Source organism: Microtus oregoni, unplaced genomic scaffold, assembly GCF_018167655.1.
Source record: "Microtus oregoni isolate MIOR12 unplaced genomic scaffold, Mior012 000028F_ref0000031, whole genome shotgun sequence".
In the NCBI taxonomy this organism is placed as follows: Eukaryota; Metazoa; Chordata; class Mammalia; order Rodentia; family Cricetidae; genus Microtus; species Microtus oregoni.
This window is the reverse complement of record NW_024543087.1, coordinates 23,446,480-23,461,319: the sequence shown is the minus strand read 5'-3', so window position 1 is coordinate 23,461,319 and position 14,840 is coordinate 23,446,480. Positions and strand designations below refer to the sequence as shown.

At 37.1% G+C, this 14,840-nt stretch overlaps 1 protein-coding gene across 6 annotated transcripts in view; it reads right to left on the bottom strand.

Moving 5' to 3' along the window:
- Nucleotides 1–404: 404 nt before the first annotated feature.
- Nucleotides 405–14,840, bottom strand: part of Nck1 (NCK adaptor protein 1) — a 60,837-nt gene continuing 46,401 nt past the window's right edge. For 5 of the 6 annotated variants that reach the window (XM_041677091.1, XM_041677093.1, XM_041677096.1 and 2 more), the window contains exons 2-4: nt 13,067–13,307; nt 4,006–4,718; nt 405–1,083 (exon numbers count right to left, since the gene is read on the bottom strand). In XM_041677091.1, coding sequence (XP_041533025.1) covers nt 889–1,083; nt 4,006–4,718; nt 13,067–13,289 — 1,131 coding nt within the window. In that variant the 5' untranslated portion in view covers nt 13,290–13,307 and the 3' untranslated portion in view covers nt 405–888. Of the gene's footprint in view, nt 1,084–4,005; nt 4,719–11,397; nt 11,500–13,066; nt 13,308–14,840 lie in introns of those variants that run through there. The other variant, XM_041677097.1, reaches the window with a different exon arrangement.

The following is a 14,840-nucleotide window of genomic DNA, read 5'->3' as shown; positions in this document are numbered from 1 at the left end:
AAAAAAATGGTCTTCAGGAAATCTGACCAGACACTGGGAGGAGAATTAGAATTATTGGTATGTGGAGAGAAAAAAATTTCTTCATATCTCATTGTTTACTATTTTCCCCAAACTGGTGGAAATACGGCATCATCTAATACAACATACTTTGGTCAAGGAACACTAGAGACACCCATTTCATTTCAACAACGAACTGTCAGGGACTGCTCTGTTCCCTTCAACAACCAAGTGAAGGAAAAAAGACACTCCCTAAAGTCTTAACATTTTTGCTTAAATAGCTATAAATTGTGTTTTCTAACCTATATCCAGGGCCTATTGAATACAATGAATGGATTTTAAAATGAAGGCACAACAACATACTTTATATTTACAATGGCTTATGACAGATACAATATCTGAAAATAATTTCTAGTTTTGTTTATTATTGCTATTTAGTCACAGAAAAGATTACCACTTTACAAGAAATGAATTTCAGCATATGCCATATAGGTATGATTTTATGTGAAGAGGAACTATGGGAGAACAGGATACCTTTACAAGGAAATGAAGTAACACCAGTAAAAGAATTCTTCCATATAAAGATTTTTGAACCAAATTATTCCTTTTTTTTTTTTTTTGGAATACAAAACTTTAATTGTTAGAAGGAAAGAGAAAAATAGCAAAGAAGACAGTAAGATAGAAGACCAAGAATAAAGAACTCTTCTATATAGGTGCACTGCATATGTAGATATATGTATGGGCTGACTTATAACAAAAATACTCATGTATTACAGTCAGTTCTCATACAGTTAGAAACAGCACTTTCCAAGCAAGTAAAATTGGCCCAACACGCTCAGTTCTCAATTACGTGACGAGTTAAAGTTGTGTGGCAGTCACTGCTGATGAGTATCAAGACAAATGTTTGACAAGATACAGTTTTTCTCCTTGTTCACTTGTAAAGATCGGTGCCTTTTTGTAATGTTCTACAAGTTCCTCCATGGTGCTGAATTTCCGCTGCCCAATGCAGTAAACTGTCTCTTTCAGTTGGACTTTAAAATGCTTGTTTTTCCCTTGTGCTTTTAGTGATACTGAGAAATCATTTGGCTAAAAGAGAAAGGAGAGGGGAGGTAAACATTGTGAAAGCCATGTATCAGAATTTAAAATAAATACAACTGTTAAAATCTGAACACTAACTAAGTGCAAGACACTATGCTAAATTATTTACATAATCTCCTTTATTCCTCAAAAGAAACCCTTTTTATGAGTGAGGAAAATGAGGCTCGGAGAGTATGCCTGGGATCACATATCAGTGGATAATGGACAAGCAGACAGGATTCTAGAGTCTTCTAACACCCACAGTGCCCAAAGAGTAGCACAAACAGAAAATCCGTTAGGAGAAAAAAAATGAGAAAATTTCAGACTTCCACTCCATCACGCCCTTTCAATTCAGAGCTGACAGGACCTAACTTAAGACATAATATTCTGAATTTTCAAAATTAAAGTACAACTAAGAATTCAGCTGAACTTTAATAAACCGTGACAAACAAATTTATACAAGGGCCAACAAAGAACCATAAGTAAAGGAGACAGAGGAAAGAGGATGCGGCCAGCCTACGGAGATGCACTACTCCTCTGTGATTGTTGCTTTGCAGAAACAGACTCCCATGTGCACTGGCCTTCGTCTGTTATTGCACCTTTATTTATGTGTATGGGTGTTTTGCCTGCATGTACGTCTGTGTATCACATGTGAGCAGTGCCTGTGGAAGCCAGAATGGGGGTATTGGATCCCCTAGTTATAAATTGTTTGAGTTGTCATGTGGGTACAGAAATAAAACTGGGTCCTTTGAATAAGCAACCAGTGCTCCTAATCAATGAGCCACCTCTCCAGCACGGTATAAGTTTTAAAGGGAAAATTTAAAGCCTACATTTTCAAAAGACGATTTTATTATTTTTTAAAATTTGTGGATGTTTGTATGTCTGTATGTGGATTTTATGAATAGTTATACAGATGTTCAAGGAGGCATCAGATTCCCCAAGAGCTGGAATTGCAGGTAGCTGCAAGCTACCTGACGTGGTGGTGGGTACTCAACGGGGGTCCTCTGGAAAAACAGCAAGCACTTCCCATCTATTTGGCTCCAAAGTCTGGATTTTTTTAAACCCTTTGCTATTTAAATATCGACAATGAATTAGATTTTTAATTGTATAGGCCAAACAAAAACATTTAAGGTCAGCCTGGCGGGTGGTGGCGCATGCCTTAAATCCCAGCACTCAGGAGGCAGAGGTAGGCGGATCTCTGGGAGTTCTAGGCCAGCCTGGTCTACAAGAGCTAGTTCCGGGACAGGCACCAAAGCTACAGAGAAACCCTATCTTGAAAAAACCAGGAAAAAAAAATTAAGGTCTATAGCTGAAAAACAACAGTACTAAAAATATTAATAATATATGTTGGCTAGTATTTACACTCTACGTGCAAGTAAAATAGCATTATGTATTTAAGTCTCTTCTTTCTTAGGTGGTGGTAGTCGCAGCTACTGTTAAACCAGTACTTCTGAACAATGTGTGTTGAGTCAAGAACAGTGACTCACAAGGTGCGCTACATTTCAGGGTTTTAACAGAAATGGATGCCACTGTTCTTCTCAATTAACAGAAATGGACGCCACTGTTCTTCTCAATTGAAAACCATCTGTCTTCTGAGAGGTTAAAGGAACCATTTCCCCCAACTTCATCTAAGCCTCACTTTTTTCTTTCAATCTTTTATACAATACAGTCACAGAAGTCAGTATTAACCATGATTTGATAAGTAGGAAAGTAGTGATATCGTTTATCAGGAAAAGGTTTTTAGAAAAACAAGAACCATCAAATTTTAACATATAAAGCAACACTTAAAAGAGCTATGCCATTTTTCAATTTGTATGTTTTTATTATCTAGCTAGTACTGCAATATAAGTTACCTATTATTGAAAATATATTTCAAATGGTGTTGAATATGTTAAGGTTGAGTAGTGGTGGCGCACACCTTTAATCTCAGCACTTGGGAAGCAGAGGCAGGCAGATCTTTGAATTCAAGGCTAGCCTGGTCTACAGATTGAGCTCCAAGACAGCCAGGGCTACACAATTAAAACCCTGTCTTGAAAAACCAATAATAATAATAATAATAATAATAATAATGTTTTTTTTCTTAAAAAGATTTACTTACTATGTGTACAGTATTCTCAGTATTCTGTCTGCATGTATGACTGCAGGCCAGAAGAGGGCACCAGATCTCATTACAGATGGCTGTGAGCCACCATGTGGTTGCTGGGAATTGAACTCAGGACCTTAGGAAGAGCAGGCAGTGCTCTTAACCGCTGAGCCATCTCTCCAGCCCAATAATAAGGTTTTTGAAATGAATAAAAAGCCAAAAGAGTCAGGTATGGTGTCATTGACCTTTAATCCCTACGCGGGCAAGGGCAGGAGCAGGTGGAACTCTGAGTTCAAGGCCAGCGAGATCTACCCAGTGAGTTCCAGGGCAGCCAGAGCTACAAAGTGAGTACTCACTGTCAGAAGGAAAGGAGGGAGGGAGGGATTTTAAGTAAACAATTTATGAAAACACATAATTTTTTTATAGTTGGAGAATTCCTGAAAGGACTACAATGACAGCATTCTTATTATTCTTGTAGACCAGGCTGTCCTCGAACTCACAGAGATCCGCCTGCCTCTGCCTCCCGAGTGCTGGGATTAAAGGCGTGCGCCACCACCGCCCGGCCAGCATTCTTATTATATTACATCTAGCAGTAGTTTAATTTGCATTATTCTACTCTCAAGAAAGAAACCAATGCTCAGTTTTCCTCATTTTTCAGTTTAATGGGACAGAGAATATTCCAGAGATGCAAAAATCAAGACAACTGAAGAAATCCCATTAATACAACACAGTCACTGCCCCACCTGGCTTATTCATAACAGGTTCACTGGGAAGAACAAATTACCTCCGCAACCTTACTTTTAAAAGCCTGGAGCTCTATGCCCATTTACCTTTGAAAATCAACTTACCGAAGATTCACTATCACGAATGAGGAAGTCTCCTTCATGCCCCCTTTCATTTAATGCCATTTCTGCCTGGTGCCTGGTGACTTTGCCATAATACCAAGGATTGCCAGCAAACTTTCCAGTGAGTGAAGGCCTAATATAATCACACTGTGGAGGTGATGGTTCCAAACCTGAAGTTAATGGGTTATTCTGCATAATAGTAACATAGTTTTTTGGCACCAGGCCAACCATGCCATTGATTTTCCTGCATTTCCACCATTCTGGGTCATTTTCTGGTTTTTCAATAACATCCATTACATCGCCTTTCTCAAAATTGAGTTCTTCATCATTGGATGAGCTGAATGGGTAAAGAGCCTGTACCACATGCAGTACTTGACCTGTATTCAGATTGTTGACAACTGCTGCTAATTTCTCTGACAGAGAACCTACATGGTCACCCAAAGGACTGTCACCTTCTTCAGTTACATAGTTTGAAGGAAACCATCCAATCTGTCCATTGTAGCTGCCACGCCACCACCCATCACTGCATTTCTCCATGACGATCACCTTCGTCCCTTTTATCAATGACAGTTCATCCTCTCTCTCGGCCATGTAGTTAAATTTCACAAAAGCAGGCATGTTGAGGTCATAGAGACGTTCCCCTGGATCAACAAAGCTATCATCAGCAGGAGACGCCGTATCTGGAACACTAGGCTTTCTTTTCACTTTTCCAATGCCTGTTTAAATAAAAAGGAGGCAGTAAGACTACAGCTTCAACTCAGCACACTTATCCCAAGTCTCTGGATGTAGAAAACAAACTGACATGATGCAATCATCTTTTGGGAAATAAAATAGAAGTTCTTTTACCAAAGCCAATCAAATAAACTTTTGATAGTTTAGCTCCTCTTCTCCTGCCAGAACCAAAAAATAACTACATAATAAAGTCACTGCATTTTTAGCAAAAGCAGTGTTACTTTCCTATTATGGTGATAAGACACACACCTTTAATCCCAGCACTCAGGAGGCAGAGGCAGGTGCATCTCTGTGAGTTTGAGGCCAGCTTGAGCTACAGAGTGAGTTCCAGGACAGGTTCAAAAGCTACACAAAGAAACCCTGTCTCGAAAAACAAAATAATAATAATAAATAATAATAATAATAAATTAAATACCAACATACAGCCAAACTATAAAAATGGAGATTCCCATCCCGTTTTCTTTTGACTCTGTATGTTTAAGGACATGATGTCAAAACACTAGGTAGAAAACAGATTTCTGTAGCCACATGATTAAGAGTACAGACTTCACATTCTTATCACCAATAAACGTGTGCTTTAAGAATGTGAATGGTAGTTCTTCTGACTGAAATCAAAAGACACCAGAAAGAAATCTACAGTCATACAAAGAAAAAGGCCACCACCAACTGAAATGCTAACATGCACTGCGGAAAGCCCAGGAGGCCTCAACCCTACACAAAAAACTACACACAGGAAACCAAGGCATGCTAAGAGCAGCAGAAATAGTCTTCCCCAAGGAAGAGCACACCAGTAGGTTACTTATCCAATACCAAATGGTCAGCCTTGGAAACATATATACAAGTAATACAATACAGACTGAGCAGGCTGCATTAGTATTTAGGAAGGTGTATACACACACACACACACACACACACAACAACAACAACAATTAAAAGAAAACGTGGCCATGGAGTTGAAAGAGATTGGAGGGGGGAGTAAGGGTGCATGGGAGGCTTTGGAGAGAGGAAGGTGAAAGTGGAAATGTAATTATAATCTCAAAAAATTATTTTAAAAATAGAACTAAAGAACGATGGTAAACATAGAGCCACTAATAGTCTCTTTTTTGTTAGTCTTTTTTCCTATATGATTTAAAAATAAATAAAATTACCACTTCAATCTTAGTAAACAAACAGTATATAAAGAGATAATATATGATAATAGATGATATAAAGGAACAGTTATATATACTATCCAAACCAAACCAAGTTGGAATTAAACTTGTTAAATAAGACATTAATTGGACAACCCCAACAACTAACATCTCAAGTGAGAAACATTAAAAAACAACCTGCGATAACCTTAGAGACAAGAAATATTTAAAGGAAAACAAAAGCAGAAGGTACCTGTTTTCTATACTACAGAAACCCTCCAGATCTATCTCTGTGAGCATGTCCTCAACAACATGCCACCTTCTCTCTGGCACACTGCTGCTATGACACACCACAGCCAGAGCAAGTTTATTAGAACCACTAAAACCCTATGGTTTCAAGACTAAGGTTTGTACATATTCTTCTACCTAAAACACTTCCATGTCATTCTAAACTTGGCACAGACAGCTCTTTACTCACTGAAGATCTCCTTCCCTGCCCACAGAGTTCACTGATTCCTCCTATGTGCTATTACACAGTTTTACATCTTTTACTCTAACACTAAGTACACTGTTTTTTTTCTCCATTATCTCTGTATTCCTAGTGCCTAGCCCATATTAAATGTTCCATTAATCTTTACCAGGTGAATGAACAAATGTAGGTAAAATGGCCCTGTGAGTAAGAAAGTACTTGCCACCAAGGCTGATGACCCAAGATTGATCACACATAATGGAAAGAGAGAAACACCCAAAGTTGTCCTCTAACGTAGACATCGGTCGGCGGTGCTGTGGTGTGCACATGGCAAGTGCTCACATGTCTGAACACACACAATAAGTAATCACAATAAAATTTTTAAACAAAGGCATGTGTAGCTGGTAGGCTGTATTATTCCCCTGCTTTACAATTTTGTTTCTAGTGCCAAAATGGATATCCCAATCTTCTGCTACCAACAAAACTTGATACAAAAATACAATTTTTTAAAATATTAAGTCAGTTAGTCGATTATATGGTAACTATCAACAATTAGAGCCCTTCTTTCAGATGTTCAACAGAATCAATATTACTATTTTTTCCAAAATTCCTCCTGTCTTTGTTCAAGTTGTCAATTATAACACAAAAAATAAGGACAAAAGTCAGGTAATTTATATTTAACAACAATTTGTTTCTCATAGTTCTGAAAGTTCAAGCTAAAGGACCTAATAGACTACATCTGGTGAAATCCTCTTTCTTTCTCTTTCTTTCTTTCTTTCCTTTTTTTTTCTTTTTTTTGATTTTTCAAGACAGGGTTTCTCTGTAGCTTTGGAGTCTGTCCTGGAACTAGCTCTTGTAGACCAGGCTGGGCTCAAACTCACAGAGATCCGCCTGCCTCTGCCTCCCTAGTGCTGGGTGCTGGCTTGCACCACAACCCGGCAAGGTCCTAGCTCTTAATGATGAGAACTCCCATGGTGGAAAAGACAAATAAGCAAGCTTCCAACTGTTTTTACAATGCCATGAATCTCATTCATGAAGGCTTTGCCTTGATAAGCTGATAGCTGCCTAAAGATCCCCTGCCTCTTAATACACGCTATTGATGATTAGGTTTCAACATGTAAATTCTAGGAAACATAGCTGATGCATGTTAGTTCATGTCTGTAGTCTCAAAAGGGAGGACTGCACTAACCAAGGATTTCAAAGACAATCCTGGCAACACAGTGAGATCCTGCTTTTTTAAAAATAAAATTAAGGAGACAGAAACATTACAATCACAGCACACCTTGAGCTAGTATTCAGTTCACCGCGATCATCCTAATTTCAACTAGTCTTTTTTCAAACCAATTCTTTTAATCCATTGCTACTCTTGCTCTGATCCTGACGCTTAGAGGGTCTACTATGAAAACTTGAACAAACAAGGGTTAAATTTGTATTTTCCCCTTGTCATCTTGGACACGTTACTACATTTTTAAACTTCAGTTCCTTTATGAAATGTTGATAGGTAAATGTCTATATTACAAAGTTTTTGTAAAATAGTTTAAAAAGTATGTAAGTACTTAGCATAATACGCAGCACATAGTAGGCACTCAATAGATAGTACTTAACAGTTTTCCTGGTATGCTCCACAATTACATAAACTTTTATTATTATATTACACAGCTGGACCAACCTGGCTGGGAGTGAAATACTCAAACATGTAAGCACTAAGAAGGTACATAACTTGAAACAGTTGTGGTCTCTTGGGTTTTCTTGCTTGCTTGCTCTTTGATTACCTTAAAAATGTTTCTATAGCTTCTTGTCCCTCATTTCTATCTATTTGGTCTTCTCTACGCCTCTAGCAATTTTGTTTTGGGGGTAGAGAGACTTAGACAGGGTCTCACTATGTAGTCCTGGCTGTCTGTCCCCGAACTCTTCTGTAGACCAGACTGGCCTTGAACTCAGAAATCTGCCTGCCTCTGCCTCCCAGTTGCTGGAATTAAAAGGTATGCACCACTATGTCCAGATAAAGATTATTTATTTATTTATTAAATATATATAGGCGTTTTATCTATGTATATGTGTCTGCACACCAGGAGACATCAGAGCCCACAGGACTAGGCAGTTGTGAGCCGCTACGTGGGTGCTACAAATTGAACCCAGGACCTCGGAAGAGCAGTCAGTACTCAACCATTGAGTCACCTCTCCAGTCCCAACTAGCAATGCTTTTAACTACAACAATGCATTCTAAGTTCCTCAAAGTTTTTAAGAATCAGCTGATGGTACACTCCTTGAATCTCAACACTCCAGAGGCAGAGGCAGGCGGGTCTCTGAGTTTGCGGCCTGCCTGGTCTACAAAGTGACACCTTAACTTTAAAAAAAAAAGTTTTTAAGAACCTCAGTAAGCAGTGTGAACACAATCTCTGTGTAATAGTGTTTATCTTTCTCAAGCATATCTTTGTACCAGTAACTCCTCCTTACATGAACTGGTTTCAAATCCTTAAAAATCTTGATGATAGAACCTGGAAGCATCGATCTCACATGGCCAAACCGCCATGTTTCACTGGCCAGAATACATGTAAGGAAGCTACTACATCACCGTATCTCAAGACTAGGACTTGAATCAAAGTTACCAAGGATTTCTGCACCTACATAACCACAGCAGCTCTTACTAAATTTTTTCTTCATAACAGCCATTCCCAGGCTGATTCTTACCTCTTTTTGCTTCCAACATCAGCTTTCCTTCATCTCAGTCACTAAGCAAATGCCCAATAGAATGAACAAAGTATTGCTGTTGCTTCTGATTCCTGAGTGAACTGCTTCATCTCATCTATTCTCATGTTCTCACTTCTTCAAAACCAATGTCTCCCTGAGGACTTCCCCTGACTCCCGTGACACACATAAGACCATTTATTCTTTTGCCAAGACTGTAAGACTTCGTTCTAGAGTTTGAAGGTACTTTCCAGGATCATGTAAGTCTTGCCCAACTGTCTCTTTTACCCAAACAGGAATTAAAAACAGTTCAGTTATATACTAGGCTACAGGGATAGTACACAGTTTATTTGGGAGTAGAATTAAGTTAATATAAATACAAATAAATGCTATTCTTCCCATTAAAGATTTATATTTTGTACTTCATCTGTTCATGTACATAAGATAAATCATGGCTTATAATAGATCTATTTAAGATAATAAACACTCTAAATTTTGTTTTCAAAGTATTCTGGCTACCAAACAAAGAACACGTAATGCTTTTTCTCTATTTTTCAGGTACGTTTGGAAATTAGGTGAATGAATAACCTGTCTCTACTCTGACAAGGTGCTAGCAAAATAAACATGAATGTTACAGGGATTCAGGAAAGGAATATTTTGTCTACAAAACTAAAATCTTAGCCTTTGGATTACAGATACTGTTAAGATTAACTGTTAAACTCCTAATCCCAGTATGGAGAACAACTCTGCCACTCAATTTATAAGCTGATATATTGAATCACTGTTCAATAATAGATGCTTTATATACATGTGCATGTATGTCATCTTTTAACACCATTTCTGGCTTATTAATAATTATCACTTTGACCATTATCTAAATTTAAAGCCTACTATATTTTTAATAAGCAATGATTAACATCTACCTCCCTAATTCTGTGAGACTTAATATTTCATACAAATTAAAAATTATTTTATTATAGTATCTGTTTATTTATTTTGGTGTGTGTGCATGTATGTGCACAAGAATATGCTGCGGTCAGAGAACAACTTGCAGGAATCAGCTCTTTCCTTCCACCATGTAGGTTCTAGGGGTTGAATCTTAGTTGTCAAGCTTAATGGCAAATACTGAGCAATCTTACCAGCCCATCAAGCTGATTTTTATATAGTTTGCATTAGATTCTCCATTAAAAATGTGTTCATAAATTAATGAATAAAGAGTTGAAGGGAAGCTTCAGTTGGTAATACACTTGCCTCACAAGCGTAAGAACCTCAGCTGGATCTCCAAAACCCGTGTTTAAAAAAAAAAAAAAAAAGCCAAGTGTGGTAATGCAACAATCTTGCAATCCTGTGGTGAACTGGGCTAGCTGGCCAGTCAATGTAGCTTAATTAGTGCGCCCCAGACCAATGAGAGAACTTGTCTCCCTGAGAGAGGTGGATGAGGTTCCTGAGGATGGCATCTCCTATAATCCTTTGGCCTCTACACACACGTACCCACGGGTTTAGACACACACACACAAACACACACACACACAACGTTCAAAAGAAAATTAGCTTTAAAACCAGAACTTCAAAGAACTAAAAATGCATTTGCTCTCTAAATCGCAACTAGGAGTTAGAAGAGATATCCCAGAAGAAATCACTCAAGCTCAAGACTAACCAAGGAAACAAAGGACCTACGTCTTACAATGACCACATTCTTTCCCAGCAAAGTGCTTACTCCTTTGTTTTACCCTCTCCCTTGGAATCTCTCATTGGGTTACTCTTTGTTTCCTTAGACTTTTTGTATATAAGGGACTTCTAGAATATTTCTCTCTTCATTTTTGTACAGACAGTGAATATTCAAAGAGATTCAATCAAGCACACGATTATCATACACATGCCACCAGCAGAGCCAAATTAGCATAACATTTCACTTCTAAATTAGTAATTGTAGTTTACTAGAGCTCTTATTAAATATCTTGACATTACTCTAAAGCTTAAGTAAAATCTAGTTTAAAAACAAAAAAAGAGAATTTTTACTTTAAAGGTCAAGAGTAAAAATTTGTTCACAACTGATTTACTTTACTTCAAACATCTGGGCTAGGTTCTAGAGTTACTGAATTACAACTATCTACATCACATTTAAAGTCATGTATAACCTCTCCTTATTTATTGCATTCATGTTGAAACACTTTAATTAGCAGATCAAACTAACAGCACTGAAAATACTACCAGTTATTTGCTTTATAGTACATAGACAGCATAAAGTACCAGCTTATAGAAACACACCGAGTTCTAGCCATATAGTTTCCCTCTCAATTCACAAAAGGTAATTAAAAAAAAAAATTCAAAACCTGTAACAAGAAAACTATGGACTTAATTAACAGAACTACTTACTGAAAAAACCTTTAAAGATGTTTAACCAATCCATTTTGAATAAAAATTCTGTGTTCTCTTTTCAGAGTTTGTTGACACAGCTCCGGGATAATTTCAGTGACTTCCTGGTCTGCTCTGTAACCCTGAAACTTCCCACACCCAATCCATGTGACCTGGCCCACACCCAAGCAATAGAAACGTTTTCAAAACCAAGGCTTCTTTTTTTTCCAATACTGTTTCTCCTTAAAGCAAAAAAATAACCCGTGTTGTAACTCATGGTGGCAGCAAAAATGCTGAGTTATAATTCACTCGTTTTCAAAGAAAATATTCAAGCTAGTACATTCCTAATAGTTAAAAATGTATATACACATTCTTCCTTTCCTACAACTCCTCCTTTTCCTTAATTTCCAAACCATGTCTCTACTAGCACAGCCACTGTGAAACAGATTCATTTCAATTACATGGAATTTAATGGACCAAAATAGGGTACAGATACTCTGGGGAAAGGGGGCTGGATATTTGATACAAAACCTAGATTCACATTATTTTGATCAAAGATCATTAATTGAATGCAGTATTTCAAACTCTAGGGAGTGCAGGAAAGTGTACTCCAGGGAGTACAGTTATCCATAACTGTAGAGGTTCCTAAAACTAAGAGACAAGAAGTTAACTGGTCAAACGCCATGTTGACTGCAGATATTAAAATTTCTGAGTACATCAGCAATATCTTTGTGTAGGAGCTGAAAGTCCAATACTTCATTAAGTTGCTTGAACTGTACTACATGTTAATTTAAAAATACCAGAATATAAATTGTGCATTAAGAATTTTAAACACTATATAATATTTAATCAGTCGTGCTACATTTAATCCTAAACTGTCTGCAAGAAAACATTTCCCCCTTTTTACAAACAAGTAAAGAACGATTTAGCAATAGCACGTCTCCTTGAACATCAAAATTAAATCTCTGTCCCTCCCAATTCCTTCCTGTCCATTAAGGAAAGTTAAATTAAGAAAGAGGAGGAGGTCAGTCTTCACCCTACATACTTCCTTCTGTTAGTTTAACCAAGGCAAGGGTAAAGTAGGTTTCCCTATCCTAATAGAGGTCAGGAAAAATTTAAAACCAAAGATACATAATTAGAGAAAGAAAGGTGATGATAACAAAATAGCAAAGTGACCATTCCTACAGACGCAAATAGACAGCGATAACCCACTGGCCTAAAACTCTTTTCAGATAGAAAAAAAAAAAAAAAAGATCTGCTTTTCAAAGTGAGCTTCACTATATGTCAATACGTTCACTAATGTGCCATGTAAAATAAATTACCAGCATGCCCAAGGAAACAAGTCTGCATCTCTCATACTTTCCCTGTCTCAACTGAGCCAAATTTTCTGTAAATCGAAAATCCATTAGGTATTCACTACTCAAGGAGCTGTTGCAAAAAAGTCAAAGTTAGTTCTGCTCATCAGAACCATTTGAATGTGGGCCTAGATTTATAGACGTTTCGAACATGATCTTCTCTAGTTTCTTAAACATCTATTAGGTTCTCAACTTACATGCTTAGTAACGTGACAGTTCTGCCCTTTTCCAGCCAACTAACTCTGCACACTGCTGTAACGACGGTTCAAAGACCTCAGCTCCGGGACCCATCTAAAAGGAAAGCTGGTGTCTCCCTTCAATACAGAACAACTTACCTAGGGTGTCCTTCAGGTTTTTAACAATGGATGCTTTTCGAGCACTATTTTTCCTCTCCACATAGTTAGAAGGGACAAAACCTGTTTTATTCATGGAATTTCGAACTCGCCACCAGGATTTAGAATCATCCAGAAGCCATAATCTCTCATTTTTCTTGATATCCAGCTCTTGTTCTTGCTGTGCCACATAATCAAATTTGGCCACCACCACTTCTTCAGCCATCTTTCTGCAGTTTCAGCACTGTAACACACAGAAAATGGTTTGTAGTAATTGTCTACATGCTCTTCCAAAGACATGCTTAAACATTTAAGAGGCCAGATATTATGAACCATGCCTATAATCCAATCAGTCAAAAGGCTGAGGCAAGAAGACCTTTACAAGTTTGAGGCCAGCCTTGGCTACATACGGAGTTTGAAGCTAGACTGAGCATAAAACCAATACATAAAACAGGAGACGGGCTGAGACTGTATGTAGTCCAGGAACAGAGCATATGCCTAGCATATTCAAGGCTCAGAGTTAAAGTTCTAATATCATAAAAAGAAAAAAAATCTAAGAACATCAAAGAGTTAAACACCTAACAGGGAAACCAATGCTAACTTTTAAAAAGCACGGTTTCTATTTAGTGTGATATAAACTAGCTTAACGTTAAAACCACCGTGAACAATGAAAATCACTTGCATGTACTCAATAACATTGATACTTTCTAAACAACTTTTCTTTCCCATATAGTTAGAAAGCACAAAATTGAAATATATTGGTATGACCATAGAATAAAATAACAAATCCATTATTATAAAGGATAATCTTTAACATATTTATCTCAATAATAAAACAATCAGACAAACATAATCAGGTTAGAGAATAACTGACAATGTATTAATAAGTGCAGTATAATAAGCATATACAAAGTATTCCTTCTAAAGAGAAGAATATAAAAAGAAAATATAAAAATTGCCAATACTGTGCTCAAAAAAAAAAAAGCTTAGCCTGTAACTTCAGCCTTTGAAGGCTGAGGTAGAAGCATTAAAACTTTTTGCTGCAAATCTCAAAAAGGTCTCACACCTTTTATGTTGCTCTTCAAACTGAGAACCAAGTATGTGTATGATACATGTGCATGAAAAATAGAGTATTAAGGGCTGGAGCAATGGCTCAGTGATAAAAAGCACTTCCTGCCTTTCCAGAGGACCCAGATTTGATTCTGAGTACCCATCTTTAGGCAGCTAACAACCCCTTTTAACTGCGTATGACATACACAGACACACACACACACAAATAAGAAATTAAAAAAATTTTAACTTAAAAACATTAAAAATAAATCTTTAAAAAATAAAATAGAATAATGAAGCCCATTACTTCATAAGCTGGCTTAAATTATTTAAAACTTTCATGTAACTGGCAAAAAAAAATTATGAAGAAGATGTTTAGTTAAAATCAGGGCTACCAGTAATAATCCAGTAGTAGGAGAGTGCTTGGCACTCAGGGGTTAATCTCTAATCGTCCACCCACCATGAAAGTGACAGTTATAACCATATTAATCAATAAAACAAAGAAAAAGTACATGAGACTACCAGGAACCACAACTGTGTTCTGCAAGTATTCAAAGGGAATGGTAACACAAACAACTTTATAAAAAAATCTGAAAATAATGAAATACAATGATGAAATTATATGGAATTATATAATTTAATTAGTATTAAAGAATCTTCCCACATTGATAATACCAAGGCAAGAAAGTTTTACAAGCAAATTCCACTAAAGTCAAGAAATTTATTT